This window comes from Meriones unguiculatus, chromosome 2, assembly GCF_030254825.1.
Source record: "Meriones unguiculatus strain TT.TT164.6M chromosome 2, Bangor_MerUng_6.1, whole genome shotgun sequence".
Lineage (NCBI taxonomy): Eukaryota > Metazoa > Chordata > Mammalia > Rodentia > Muridae > Meriones > Meriones unguiculatus.
The window spans coordinates 115,093,672-115,108,407 of NC_083350.1; the positions used below are offsets into that span (position 1 = coordinate 115,093,672).

Below are 14,736 nucleotides of genomic sequence, written 5' to 3' on the forward strand. Positions count from 1 at the left end.
GGGACTCAGGAAGTGACTGAAGAATCAGGCAAGGTTAGAAGGTGCTGCTGACCTCGTAAGCACAGAACACACAGCATGACCATTGGTACTTTTTTTTGGAGGGGGGGCGTTATTCATAAGTGTGATACTTTAACGTTGATGAGGACTAGCCATTCATGTTGTAGGATGACAACGCCATGCAAGTTGGCTTAAGAGGCTAGCAAAAAAGCTGAAATAGTAACATGTAGCTTCCTACTTCACTAGCCTTGTTTCCTTAAATTTTCATTTAAAATGCCATTTAATATACATCCTCTATGTGTGTATTGGAAACACCCAGAAAGAAATAAAAGACAAGCAGGGTGAAAAGGCATGAATCAAAATAAATAAAGGAAGGAAGGAAGGAAGGAAGGAAGGAAGGAAGGAGGAGAGTTAAAAAAACGAAAGGAGGCAAAAGAGGGAGGAAGAAAGTATTAAAGATCTGATAGGACTACAATAATATAAAAAGTACTGAAAATATGACTGGAAAAGAAAACTTAGCAAGTTTATAGAACACAATACACGTGATAATTTGAAAACAGTCATCATTTGGTTCACAGTCAGGATGCCCATACTTTTCTGATACGTAGAATAGAGCACTGCTGCACGGAGCTGAAGGATGGCATCAAATTATCACTGAATGGTTAAGAAAGGTTGCCCAGCGGAGACAATATTTTAGTAGGCTCGTAGACATATTTAGTGAACAGCTAGTGGTCCGGTGGAGGAGGCTGGATGTTACCTGACAGCACAGAGGAACCAAGCATGAGAGACTAGATGAATCATCAGAATTTTGCTGGAAGTATCACATGTTCAGTGCAGTAGTTATGGCCAGATTGTGAATTTTGGACTTGATCTTGTTATGCAGTGTTAAGTTATTTAAAGTTCTGTGTGCTTCTGGCAAGATCCTCAGTGCCTACTCCCCAGCACCTACTCAAGCCTATAGCTTCAGCATCCTGTCCAAGCAACCAACATTGCAAGTCATCTCATGCATTATGTCCTTGATAATGTCAATCTCCATAGAATGTATTCCTAGGCCATGCATCATTTTTGGATTATTGTTTCATACAGCTAAGTATACTCACTGATCACAGCACACCTATACTTGTTCAAACGTCCACTCAGATGCCTAGGATCACAACCCACAATATCTTCTGCATCCCAAGTCATCTCTCATTTTTTTCCCTAACTTTATCTTTGAAATCAAAAATACTTACACTGCTTTCTGAAGCTCTTCTTGTTCAGTCCCTGACAGGCTTATTTGATCTCCTGAATTTCTTTTTATTTTTTTCCCTTTTGATCATTATCATCATATCATTATTACTATTAATTACAACTTATTCACTTTATATCCCTGTTTCATCCCCCTCCATCATCTCCTTCTGGACTCATTCTCCCTTCTTCTCCCCACCTATGTCCCTCCCCTCGTCCTTCTCCCCTACTCTCTGACCCTAGTCTATCAGGTTACATCAGGGCTGGCTGCATTGTCTTACTCTGTGGCCTGGTATGGCTGCTCCCCCAAGGGAGAGGTAATCAAAGAGCCTGCTCCTGAGTTCATGCAAGCGACAGACCCTGCTTCCCTCACTAGAGAGCCCACTTGGAGACTGAGCTGCCATGGGCTACCTCTGTACAGGTCCTCTTCTTGCATGGTCCTTGGTTGATTCGTGAGTCTTGGCTGGGCTCTCCTGTGCCCAGAATTTTTGGCTCTTTTAGTCTCCAGGTGGAGCTCCTGTCTCCTCCAGGTCTTTCTCTCTCCCCCTTCTTCCATAAAATTCCCTGAACTTTGCCCAAAGTTTGGCTATGACTCTCAACATCTGCTTCGATACCCCCATGGGCAGAGTTTTTCAGAGGGCCTATGTGAAGGGCTTTTGTCCTGTTCCCTGTCTGTTTCTACTTCCAATGTCTATCCTGCTTAAGCACTTCTTAATTTAGATCACCTACTGGGTACTTTTACAGGAAGACATTTTCATATTTCTGGGCCAACTCACGTTTCCATTTGGACACAAAAATTCTTATTCAGCATGTCAATTCTGCACAGAGAATACAATGTATTCTCATATGCCAAAAACTACTGCCACCTAACCCGGCCAACATGACCAGCAATTTTCTGAGTAAATTACATCCACCCCCGTTAGTAAACATAAATAAAATCTACTAATGCACATTAAGGAAAGGCAGTGCATTCATTATGTACTAGGTACACAGAAGAGAAAACTCAGTGAACAATTTTCCGAAAATAATACAATTAAGTAATTAAACAAGAAAATATTTAAAGCAAATTATTTATTTGAATATACATGTTTCAAAGTAATATTTACTTTGTCAAACCTAACAGATAAATTCTGTAAGTTATATCATCAGAACATAATAAAAATCTATCCATTTTGTCCCAGTGAACATTCATGACCATCAGATGAATCTGCTGATATAATTTTAGAGAACTCCAAATAATTTTTCTTTTTCCCTGCCCCCAATTTTATGCAAGCATTTATTCAGAGCTTTGCAGTCATCATGCTACAATACTTCTCTGTCAAGATTTCTCACATTCACCCCTTTTACTACTCATAGTAAAAGGCCAAAGAGTTTTTTAAAATGATTTAGTGTCTTCCATACATTCCTTTTCCCTTAGTACAGTGGTAATTTTACTAAATCTACATTCTATGTATGTCTTTATTTGTTGTCTTTTCTACCAATGTACATTAAGAGTCTATGATCAGCTGTGGTTCGTGGAAGCTAGCACAGGCGTGGCATTGGGGCAGGAGCTGAGAGTTTAAATCTGATCCACAAAGAAGAAGAAAAAAGACACTAACTGGAATATTGTGCCCTCTTGATACCACATAGCCCATGTCCAAGGTCATGTTTCTTCCAAAAATGCCACACTCCTAACCCATTCTAAACAGTTCCACAAACTGGAGACTAAGCATTCAAATATTTGAGCCTAAGGGGATCATTCTCATTAAACCCAGTTACAATGTGGTAGGAAAAGAAATATGAATCAAACGAAATATTAAGAGTTGGCTACTGAGAGAGAATTTATAGAAACTAAGAACTCAAAACACACGTATTAAAATCAAGTAAAAACATTATGAAGTAATTTAATGAGTATTTACTTAATAGCTGTGATACAACTCTAATCTATACAAACTTACACTCTGAGGTATTTAATACTAGTCTGAAATAATTATATATAGCGAAACACAAACAAGATTGCATTTAGGTTATTGACAGCCTTTTCTTCATGCTTAGTCTTCCAATCATAAATATGCTTTATCTATTCATTATTCACTGTAATATTGGGTTTCTTTGAAATATATGTATTTGCATATATATTTTTATATATACATACACACACACACATACATGAACACTCACACACATATGTGGCTGGAGGATTTATTAGAATGGCTTACAATATATGGTACAACAAAACAGCTGCCTATAAATAGAAGGTCCAAAAATAAAGTAATTCAGTTCACAAGGCTGAAAATCTCAGCTAGTCTTCACTACACACTGGAATCCTGAAGAAGCAGACTCTAATGACTGAGGAAAAAAAAAGTAAAATTCAAGAGAAAGCATGCAAAGAGCAAGCTTCCTTCTTACGTGTCTTTCACGTAGGCTGACAGAAACAGAGGTGACCTAGATTGAAGCTGTACCTTCCACCTCAAAAATTCAGGATTAAGTATCTTCCACCTTCAAAAGTTCTGGAATAAAAGTGGGTCTCCTCACTTCAAATTAATTAATTAAAAAATTATTTCACAGACGAAAACAGAACTTGGACTTTAGTTAATTCTAGTTGTAGTCAAGTTGAAAACCAAAAGAGTTGCCATCACATTCACTTTTGCATTTCATGTGAAATATCTGTAAGTATTCATGATCTTAATAATCTCATAAAATTTGCCAATATTTAGGATTAATAAACACAAAGGAATAGAGGTGTTATTGTTGACTTCTGTTGTTGGCATATTCATTTTGAAAAGTAAACACAAGTATATTTTCTGATTATATGAAGTTTTCTTCAATAAATTTTCATATTTTCCTTTTTAAATATTTATAAGTGTTTATTTATGATTTATTGCTGATACATCGGATGTGACCATCATCTGAGTAACTACCTTTTGATTTTTAGGAAAGACTAGCAGAAGAAATTGAGAAGTTAAGATCTGAACTTGACCAAATGAAAATGAGAACTGGCTCTCTAATTGAACCCACTATATCAAGGTAACAATAAGTTAAATGTTTACTTTATGGTTAAGCAAAGAACAATGTAAATTTTCTTATATTTTAATGCTTCCTCACACAAAATAAACATCTCATATTTCTCAGTAGACATTGTAGTAATTTAATATATAATATTAGATTCTGAATTCAAAGATAACTTACTAATTTAGAAATCCTCTGAAGATATGCATTCAAAATATAACTGAAAATCTTTTGTGTACGGTGTCTAAGTTATAAATGCAGAAGTAATTCTTAAATGAAAAATAAGAGGACATATAAAATGCATTGTACTTCAAGAGGAAGCATTAGCTTTTAGTTTTTATAAAATTATCTTTTATTTTATATTGAAAATTTATTTTTGCCACATAATATATGCTGATTATAATTTAGTCCCCCTCCATTTATGCCATCCATTTCCTCTGCATCTCTCCTCCCATCTGGATCCATCCCCTTTCTCTAATTAGAAAACAGTTCTAAGAGACAAATGTATATAATATAATAAGATGAAACAAAAACTAACACATCAGAATAGAACAAAACAAACAAAATGAAAGATGCACATGAAACAGCACAAGAAATATATGGAGATGTTCAGAAAGCCACTTGCTCACACACTCAGGAATCCCATACAAACATTAAATTGGAAGCCATAGTATATACAGTAAGGACCAGTACATACCTCAGTCTCTGAGTTTCTGTATGTATTATTCTGTTGGTGTTAGAGAGTTTTGTTTTCTTAGCGTATTCAGTAGTCTATGCCCAGTACACCCTTTCTACCTCCTTTTCTATAGGATTCCCTGAGCCATTAGGGGAGGGACTTGATGGATTCATCCCATTTAGTGCTGAGTGTTCCAAGGTTTCTCATACTGACTATAGTCAGGCTGTAGTCTCTGTATTTACAAATTGCCATCTGCTGTAGAAAGATGATTCTCTTATTATGGCTGAGCAATGAACTGGTCTATGATTATAGCAGAATGTCATTAAAGTCATTTTAATGCTATTTCTTCCTGTGGAACAGTAGTTTTTGTAGTAGTAGGTTTTATCCTAGGCCCATGTGCTATCTAGTCTCTGATATTTTATCAGCCAAGCAGCATCAGGTATGAGTTCCAAATCATGAAGTGGGCTTACATCAAATCAGATATTGGTTGATTATTCCCACAAGCTTTGTTCTGCCATTTCCCTAGCATTTCGTGCGTGCAAGTGCTGGTTTCCCCTGGAGAGATGGCTCAGCGGTTAAGAACACTGGCTACTTTTCCATTGTAGATCAAAGGATTTTTTTTAAGCTGGGTTGGTGGTACATTTTTTTTCTTTGGTAATGTGCAGAGTACCTTCCTATATCAAAGATGCTAGCACCTGTGGATACAGGTTCTAGGTAGGCACCAGTTCAACTTCTCCATATTTAATGAATTGTGTAGGCATTATCTTCAGCAATAGGGACTTTCTGTAAGCTTGTGGAAAGCAATTTTTCTACAGTCTTGGCAACAGCCTGGGTTGTTCATAGGTTCTCATAGGAAGATATTGGCCACCAACTCAATGAAATGTAGCCCAAACCAAATACTGAAAACTTCATTTGGTGACAAAATTGTACATTGGGTTTCTGTCTCCGCATTATTTGGCAATTTCATTTATATAGCCTTCAAATATAATATGAAGCTTTTACTGTATTACGTTTTCATACTATCCCTCATGTGGCTCTTAATTTAATTTATCTGTCTCTCGCTATATTTCCTCCCTCATTTCCATCTACACTTGTCTTCCTCACTTGATCCAGTACCTCCTTCCCTTCTATTCATAACTATCTAGTCTGTTCCCTCCCTATTCCATTAATACATACCCATCCTCTGTGGTGCATGGATTTTAGTTTGGTTACCTTGGCCTTAAAAACTAACGTTAAAATTAAGTGAATACATACCATATTTGACTTCCTGGGTCTGGGATAACTGACTCAGGATAATATTTTTCTAGTTCCACCACTTTTCCTGAGAATTTAGTAATTTCATCATTTTAATTGCTTAGTAATGTTGCATTATGTAAATATATCACATTTTGTTTATCCATTCATCTGTTAAAGGGAAAATGAACTGTTTTCAGTGTCTGACTATCATGAATAGAGAAGCAATGAATATGTTTGAGTAATTGTCTCTGTAGTAAGATGAAGTACCTTTGGGTATATCCCTAGAAAATAATTGCTGAATGTTGGGGTAGATCAATTTCCTGCTTTCTGGGGAAACGTGGCCCTGATTTCCATAGTGGTTGTACAAGTTTGTACTCCTACCAGCAATGCATCAGTGTTCTTCTTAGTCCACAGCATTGGCAGTATGAGCATTTCCTTTATTAAAATCAATCCTAGCCACCCTGAAGAGTATAAGATAAAATCTCAAAGGAATTTTGATTTGCATTCCCCTGATGGCTAATGATGTTGAACAATTATTTTAAGTATTTCTTAGTCATTGAGTTTCTGTCTATACATATATACTTCATTTTTAATCGGGTTATTTTTTCTTGATATCTTGGGTTTTTTTATTTCTTTGTATGTTTTTTATACTAGCCCTCTATCAAATTTGTAGTTGGTAAAAAAAAAATCTTTTCCAATTTTGTAGCCTGTTTCTTTGAATGACTGTGTCTTTTGCTGAGGAGAAGCTTCTCAATTACATGGGCCCCACTTATTAATTGTTGATCTTAGTGCCTGTGCTAACGCTGTTCCGTTCAGAATGTATTTCTTGTGCCAGTGAGTTGAAGACTATCTCCTGCTTTCTACTCTATCAGATTTAGTGAATCTGGTTTTGTCTTTAGGTCTTTGATCCATTTGGAGTTGAGTTTTGTGAAGGGTAGTAAGTATATATCTATTTAGATTATTGTACAGGTGTCCATCCAGTTTGACCAACACCCTTTGTTTTTACATATTACCAGTCTGCATTTTTGCCCTCTATCAGAAATTAGATGTATATAGGTGTGTGGATTCTTGTCTGGGCCTTCAGTTTTATTCCATTGATTTTCAGATCTGTTATTTTCCTAATGACTCAACACAAAAGCATGATAGGTTCTTAAAATGATTGAACAAACATCTTCCTGTTTGTATCAATTGAAAATTATTATGAAAACTGGAATTACATATGAAAAACAAGAAGCATTCATTTGAGTTTAACCATGTTCATCTGTTCTTCATACCATTATTAAAGAAAGAAGACATGAAATGATTAGTTATTAGGTAGATAAATATGTAGGATGATAAGTAGATACATTTGATAATAATATATGTGCAATTTAGTTTTTCCTTCTGTTTGTTAAGAAGCAATGAAATTAATTCAAGTACATATTTTGTAAAAAACACTGAGTGATAACGTTTGAAACTTTGACAATCATTGCATTTTATAATTCCACCCTTTTATTATTAAGAATATTATCTTCACAAGAACAAAAATGTATGCCTACTTTGCTAATAACTTGTCACAGCATCACACATTCTTCATGGCCTATGGTTTACTCTTGGTAAAAATGAAGGTTTACCTAAATATTCATTTTTCAATGACAAGATCAAATATAAACTAAAGGTTTCGAGAGGGTAAGTTGGAGAGAGAGCTCAGTGGTTTAAGAACATTTGTTGCTTCTGCAGAGATAAAGATTCATATGGATACCATGGGTTTCCTTAAACCATTTGTTACTCAGTTTAAGGGGATCAGACTCCCTCCTTTGACTTTTATTGGCACCATGCATGTACACCTGGCAAATACATACATGTAGATTATTTTTACATTCAAAAATATTATCATTGAATAATATAATAATAATAATAATAATAATAATAATAATAATAAAATGTTCCTGAAGAGTTGGTACTCTTTCCAAAAGAAATCTAAATTAACAAAATATTCAATAGTGGAGTGTTTTTAAATTTAGTTTAGTATGTGAAATACAGTATAGTGCTGTGTCCACAGATACCTCCAAAATCATTTATATGACTAAATTATTGATATGTGTCCACAGAATGTGAGAGAAAGATGATGATGACAATAACAATAAAGAGAACAGCTGCTGAACTATCATAGGAGTCAGTGCATAAAGAAATCAAAGTCTTATCAGCACATCAATTATGTTCTAATATGTCCAAATGCCATGTCCATATTTCTTTTGAATTATGTCTCAGAAATAGGGTTTTAAAAATACAAAATGTTCCATTGCTATAGTGAGGTTTCCTGATAGCCTGAAATCATGGCCTCCATCTACAGAAAAGATTGTTGATCCCATAAAAATCAGTTATTCAAGGAAGTAAGAGTTGGTTACAAGACCATGTATTAGAAAATCCATATTCCTAGACTTCAGATTGACATGTTTGCCATTTAGTATGGGAAATAATTTTTCATATTCAGATTCTCACAATATATTTTTCATATATATTATTAATTAGATATATTAATTATATATAATACATAATATATAATTATATTATATAATATTACATATAATTATATTACATAGATAATATAATTATATAATATAATTATATATTATATATTATATAATTATGCATTATATTATATATTATATATAATTATGTATTACATAATACATAATAATTATATAATATATAATATATGATTATATATTATATAATTACATATATATAGATAGATAATTAATATATCCAGGTCATCACACTAACTTTTCAAGTGAATTTTCTTAGAAAAGGATCATTATTGCAGTCATATCACAGGTAAGCATTTACAAAATTTGGTAATACGGTTACATTGAAAATCCATACAAATCATTGTTTAAAGGAATGAAAGACTTTTTTTCAAACTTGTTTAGACTTCCTAAAACTCTTTCATAAGTTATGTACAAAATGATTTGAAAATTTAAATAGAGCAGAGATACAGCCTCTGTTTTCTTTTGTTAGAGATCAAGCTAAAAAATGTGACAAAAAGTCGAGAGGCAAGCAAAAATTTTTATATGAAGTTTGTGCAATGCCTCTTCTAGACTGGTGCTGGCTCCAGGGATCTATTTGCCATGTTTTATTTGTCAAACAGGGATGCACTAGGGTTTCAGTTGTGTTAAAATATGTTGCTGAAAGGAAACCGTGGGATGCTGCTTTGTGGACTCTTGCAAAGATGAAATAAGAAAAAAAAAAATAGAATAGTATTTGGCAATTGGACATTAAAGCTGAAACTCAATGCTAGATATATAAAAGTGTTAAGAAACTGTTCTAGCAGAAACAGTGTGTTCAAAGGCTCAGATATGAAATAAAGTGTGAGCTATGAAGGAACTGAATGCTATTCAGTCAAGCTTGATGAGAAAGGCCGGAAGGAGCAAATAGTTAACATGATTCTGAGCGCTAAGAAGTCCTAAATTATAATGACTTCAAGGGGACACCAAGGTGTTGTAGGCACAATGCTGATGTGTAAAATTTTCCTTGTTTCACAATTTTTAAAATGATAAAATTCAGAGAAAACAAAACAAAACAATGAGGAAAGTTGTAGTGTTAGGAACGCCACTGTGATGCCCAAAGTAGCCGTTGGGGACACGGACCTTGGCTCTCTCTGCTGGCGTAGGAGGTTTGTGGGTCTTGAGTCTATCCTTTCACCCAGTGGCTCACTAGAACTGATAACGTCGTCACTGTGTAGAAGGTACATCTTTCTGAGAAAATAATGCTAACTAAAGTTTAATCTGGATGTTCGCAAAATGCAAACGTCTACCCAAGGGACTGAAGACCAAGAGTTATGTCATTTCTGAGTATGGCTTGGTTAGTTTCCTTTTATGTATGACTCATTCAATACCGTGAACACCATTCAGTTCATGTTCATTGTCAAAACAATACGCGTCCTCTGTTTGAAGAATGGTTCCTTATTTCATTTAATCTAATTCAGCATCTGGTAAAACTAGGTCTTCAGTAAGTTACATCATCATATCCTACTACTGCAATCTGCTGGAGCTCATCCAAACTTTATAAATCTTGACAAATATATACAATGCTTATCTCTAATATCAAAGTGGGCTAATGGAGAGTGTGCCACCTCAGCCAGACCTCAAATTGAAGAGAAAACACCTCCTAGTGATGATCTGTGATTTCATTTTTTGTGACAGCACCAAATCACTTTTGTTATCATCATCATGATTACAGGAATAAGCCGAATTTGCTTTAAATCTGTATACAGACAGTGTGCCCGACTCTTATGTTGCAATTGCAGTATACCTTATTACAATGTTTGCTGAAAACAGTGTGGTGATATTTTTCAATGGTAATTTTAGACCTATTTCATCTCTAAGCAAATTGCAGCATCGAGTGTGATTACCAGGATTTGTCTTCATCTTGTAATAATGATTTACTCCAAACTAAAATCCTAGCTAATTACTAAAATAAGATTATTCACTGTGAAGCAAGTATTTTAGTGTTTTCCTAAGATGGACAACTGAACACTGTAGGTTCTAAAAATGTTGATGAATTTCTCTATAATTTATAAAACATAAAAGTTCTGAATGGTACATTTTCCACAAGTACAACATGAAGCATTAAAAACATTGCAATAAATTGTAAAACCATACATGATGTCTACAGTTGAAATCAATAGAATTTGACTATTAATGTTAGCATGCTTCATCATACTAGAACACTGAAAATAATAAGAACTGACTGAAGCATCTTCCTCTGTGACCAATCCTGATGAAACCTGATAGGCTAGGGTCAGATAGAAGGGGAGGAGGTCCTCCCTTATCAGTGGACTAGGGGAGGGGCATAGGGGGAGAAGAGATAAAGAGGATGGGGTTGAGGGAAGATGAGAGGGGATACCACAGCCGAGATACAAAGTGAATAAATTGTAAAATAAATAAATAAATAAATAGGAAATAAATTAGAAATAACAAGGTTATAAGGTAGCAGAAAATGAGAACATAAACTTTACCCACAAGAATGAAATTTTACTGCACCATCTGAAACACATGTCCAAGAACATAACAAGAATAAAACTCTTCTCTCTTGAAGTTTATTTGCTTGAGAGAATCTGCCTTATTCATATTTTAGAAGCATTTAGTTGTAAATTTAATTTGCGAGACTTGATATCTTTGTTTGTTTGTTTTCCAGAACACATCTAGACACCTCGGCTGAGTTGAGGTATTCAGTCGGGTCCCTTGTGGACAGCCAGTCTGATTACAGAACCACTAAAGTGATACGAAGACCAAGGAGAGGCCGTATGGGTGTGAGAAGAGATGAGCCAAAGGTAATTGTTTTCTTTGAGCATTAGTTATTTTAGCTAAATATATGGTATTGTTCTAGAGAGAATTTCTACTAGAAGAGATTCTCAAATACAGGCAATAAATATGTTAGTTTTGAGGATAGAAAATGATATATTTTAAAATTAGCTAATGTAAGGTATCTAACATGTACCAGAGCTTTCCTGTGTATTTATTTATTTATTTGCCATTATTATCTGTGTGAAACCATTATACAAATTTCAAGATTTAAGCACCAAAAGGTTAACCATTCCACATTACATAGCCAGCACAATGACCGATTCAAAATTGGGTCTAGATGTAGATAATGACAGATTCCGTGTCTTAACAATTATATTGCCAAGCAAATGGATATTAGCTATGCTTGGATACAAAATATTGTTGGCAGCTATATTTTTGTCTAAAATTAATAAAATGTTTTGCTAATACTTACTATTTTAAAAACACCCTTTAAAGGAGCCACAGGACTGTAGAGTCCTGTTCCCGATAAACGGCTACTCTGCCTTTTTAGTCTGTAATTTGTTTTCATCTAGTTTTTAAATGGTGTACATGCATACCGTGTTCCCATCACGCACACCACTGCCTCTCTCTGATCCAACCCTACCTGTGTTCCCTACTCTGTCTCAGATTCATGATCTCTTCATTAATTATTATGACTACATATGTGTATGTGTGTATACAAAGCAGCCTGTTGATTCCATTATTGCATTATTATAAGAGACCCAGGATAGCTAGTCTTAAGATCGGTCACCCTCTTTAGAGAACATATATGAAACATACAGACTAATGAAGATTAGAACAGTATAAAATAATTTGTAATTCTATAGACAGTTTCAGATATGAGTACTGTACATGTATCATTTCCCTTATTCCTTTCTTCTCTTCAACTCCTCCTCGATCACTTTCACTCCTTCAGAAGCTCATGGCACCCTAACTGATATATCTATATACACGCACATTTATAACTATAACTTGCTGATGTAGGGCTGATCTCCTGGGATTAGATAAATCATCAAAACTTGTCTCAAGAGAAGACTGATTCTCTCCAGCAGCCACAAACCGTTGGCATGTCACCTGGGAATGTCACTGTGCAAGTCTTCTTTAGGCAAACTTATTTCAGAAATTCAGTGGCCGTAACAAACTTTTAAGTCATATGTTTGTATAATCAATGCAGCTGTATAAAAGGTAAAATCCTCCTCTTTACCCTAAGTATATTTTGTTCATTTTTGTTTGTGAGCCTAGCCTTTAATTGCTGAGCCATCTCTCTATCCCCATACCATCATTTTTTTTATTCAAAATTCTGTTTTTTTCTTAATAAGCACTTAATATTTTTGGTTGATAATTATCGTAAATAGGTCACTTGTAAATTAAAACATCACAGTAGCATCAAATATTTGTGAAAAACATGGACATATAAATGGACATAAAAGATAAGAGAGTTTCAGTTCTTTTCTTCTTACTTGTAAAGAAATAAATTTGTTTTCTTTGGTATTAAAATAACGGGTCACACAAATGTTACTTCGGGTTTGTAGCCATTAATTCAATATACCTCAAAATGCGATTTTATCTTTCATATAATGCAATTTGAATGACCAAAGTAGTGAAATTAATTATACTAAGAGAATAAAATTCTAAGGCCTGTCTATTTGGGGTCATGGTTGGCAAAATAATTGATCTCTTGATTACTCAAAACTCTCAAATAAAAAAATACTTTGTTAAGATAAAAACATCAACCATTAAAATTACCATGTTTGTGTTAAAAGTTTAGTGGTGAGGGTAAAAATGAACATGACAACAGAGATAAAATTATGTTGTTTTTCAATAATGGAAGTAATATTATGTTCAGACCTTTTAAGTGAATTTTGAGAAGACAATTATAATTCAGTATACTACCTGGTAACATTCATGTGCTCATCTTTTCATAAGAAAAGTGTAGGTGTGTCTAATTAGTATAAGAAATGAAAATGCTTGAGTTATATTTAGAAATCTGGGGGGGGGAAGGTGTTGCAAGTGTAAAAGCTTAAAAATGATTGCCACCTTGAAAGCTGGTTGAATATAAATTATATGTAAATTTATGAAATCTGTTCCTGCTGAAACATTAATGTAAGTAAACAATTAATACTTGCCATCTCATAAGGTGTCAGGAACTATTTTATTGAACCATTAAATTAAAATATTGCTGCATTTGACTAGGCAGTTATGAAGGCATGCATACATATTCTGATGTAGTTGTCAGTTTTCAGATTAGTTATTTTTTTTAATATGATTATCTCAGTTGTCAACTTATCATTCAGGTTAAATCTCTTGGAGATCATGAATGGAACAGAACTCAGCAAATTGGAGTACTAGGCAGCCACCCATTCGAAAGTGACACTGAAATGTCCGATATTGATGATGATGACAGAGAGACCATTTTTAGCTCAATGGATCTGCTCTCTCCAAGTGGTCATTCTGATGCCCAGACTCTAGCTATGATGCTTCAAGAACAACTGGATGCAATCAACAAAGAAATAAGGTATTAATACTGATGTTTTCAAGAGCTTAGAAAACTCGTTCAAGTCCTCTGAACGACTCTACCCAGCAGGGAATGGAAGCAGATGCTGAGACCCACAGCCAAACTTTGAGAAGAGCACAGGAAGTTTTATGGAAGAATGGGGGTGACAGAAGAAACCAGAGGGACAGGAGTTCCACAAGAAGACCAACGGAACCAACAAATTTGGGCCCAGAGGGTCATCAGAAAAATATGCACCAACCAAAGAGCATGCAGGGAGAGGACCTAGGGCTCAGAAGTAACCAATAGGCAGCTCAGTCTGCATGTGGTTGTTCTAGTAAAGGGAGCAGGGAATGTCTCTGCCATGGACTCTGTTACTTGGTCTTTGATCACTTCATCCCACATAAGGTGGGATGGCCTTGCCAGGACACAGAGGAGGAGAATGCAGACAGTCATGATGAGACATGATATGCTAGGGTCAGTTGATAGGGGAGAAGGGCTCCCCCTTTCTTAGGTTTAGGGGAAGGAGATGAGGGTGAAGAGGGAGGGAGGGTGGGACCAGGATGAGATGAGTGAGGGGCTGCAAGTGATATTAAGAGGATAAATTTTAAAAAATAATTTAAATAAAAACTTTAATGCTTAAAACATGTTTCTCAAACTATCTTTCTTAGCATCTCCTGATGCTTTATTAGACATACAGAATACCAACCTCCCTCATGCCTACTCTCTCTGTGTGTCTGTCTCCTCTCGTTCTCTCTCTCTCTCTCTGTGTGTGTGTGTGTGTGTGTGTGTGT

General features: G+C 35.0%; 1 protein-coding gene across 27 annotated transcripts in view; it reads left to right on the forward strand.

Moving 5' to 3' along the window:
* Ppfia2 (PTPRF interacting protein alpha 2) overlaps positions 1-14,736 on the forward strand; it is a 513,258-nt gene that overhangs the window by 432,545 nt on the left and 65,977 nt on the right. For all 27 annotated transcript variants that reach the window (XM_060377987.1, XM_060377984.1, XM_060377986.1 and 24 more), the window contains 3 exons: positions 4,139-4,230; positions 11,303-11,438; positions 13,746-13,966. In XM_060377987.1, coding sequence (XP_060233970.1) covers positions 4,139-4,230; positions 11,303-11,438; positions 13,746-13,966 — 449 coding nt within the window. The remainder of the gene's footprint in view (positions 1-4,138; positions 4,231-11,302; positions 11,439-13,745; positions 13,967-14,736) is intronic.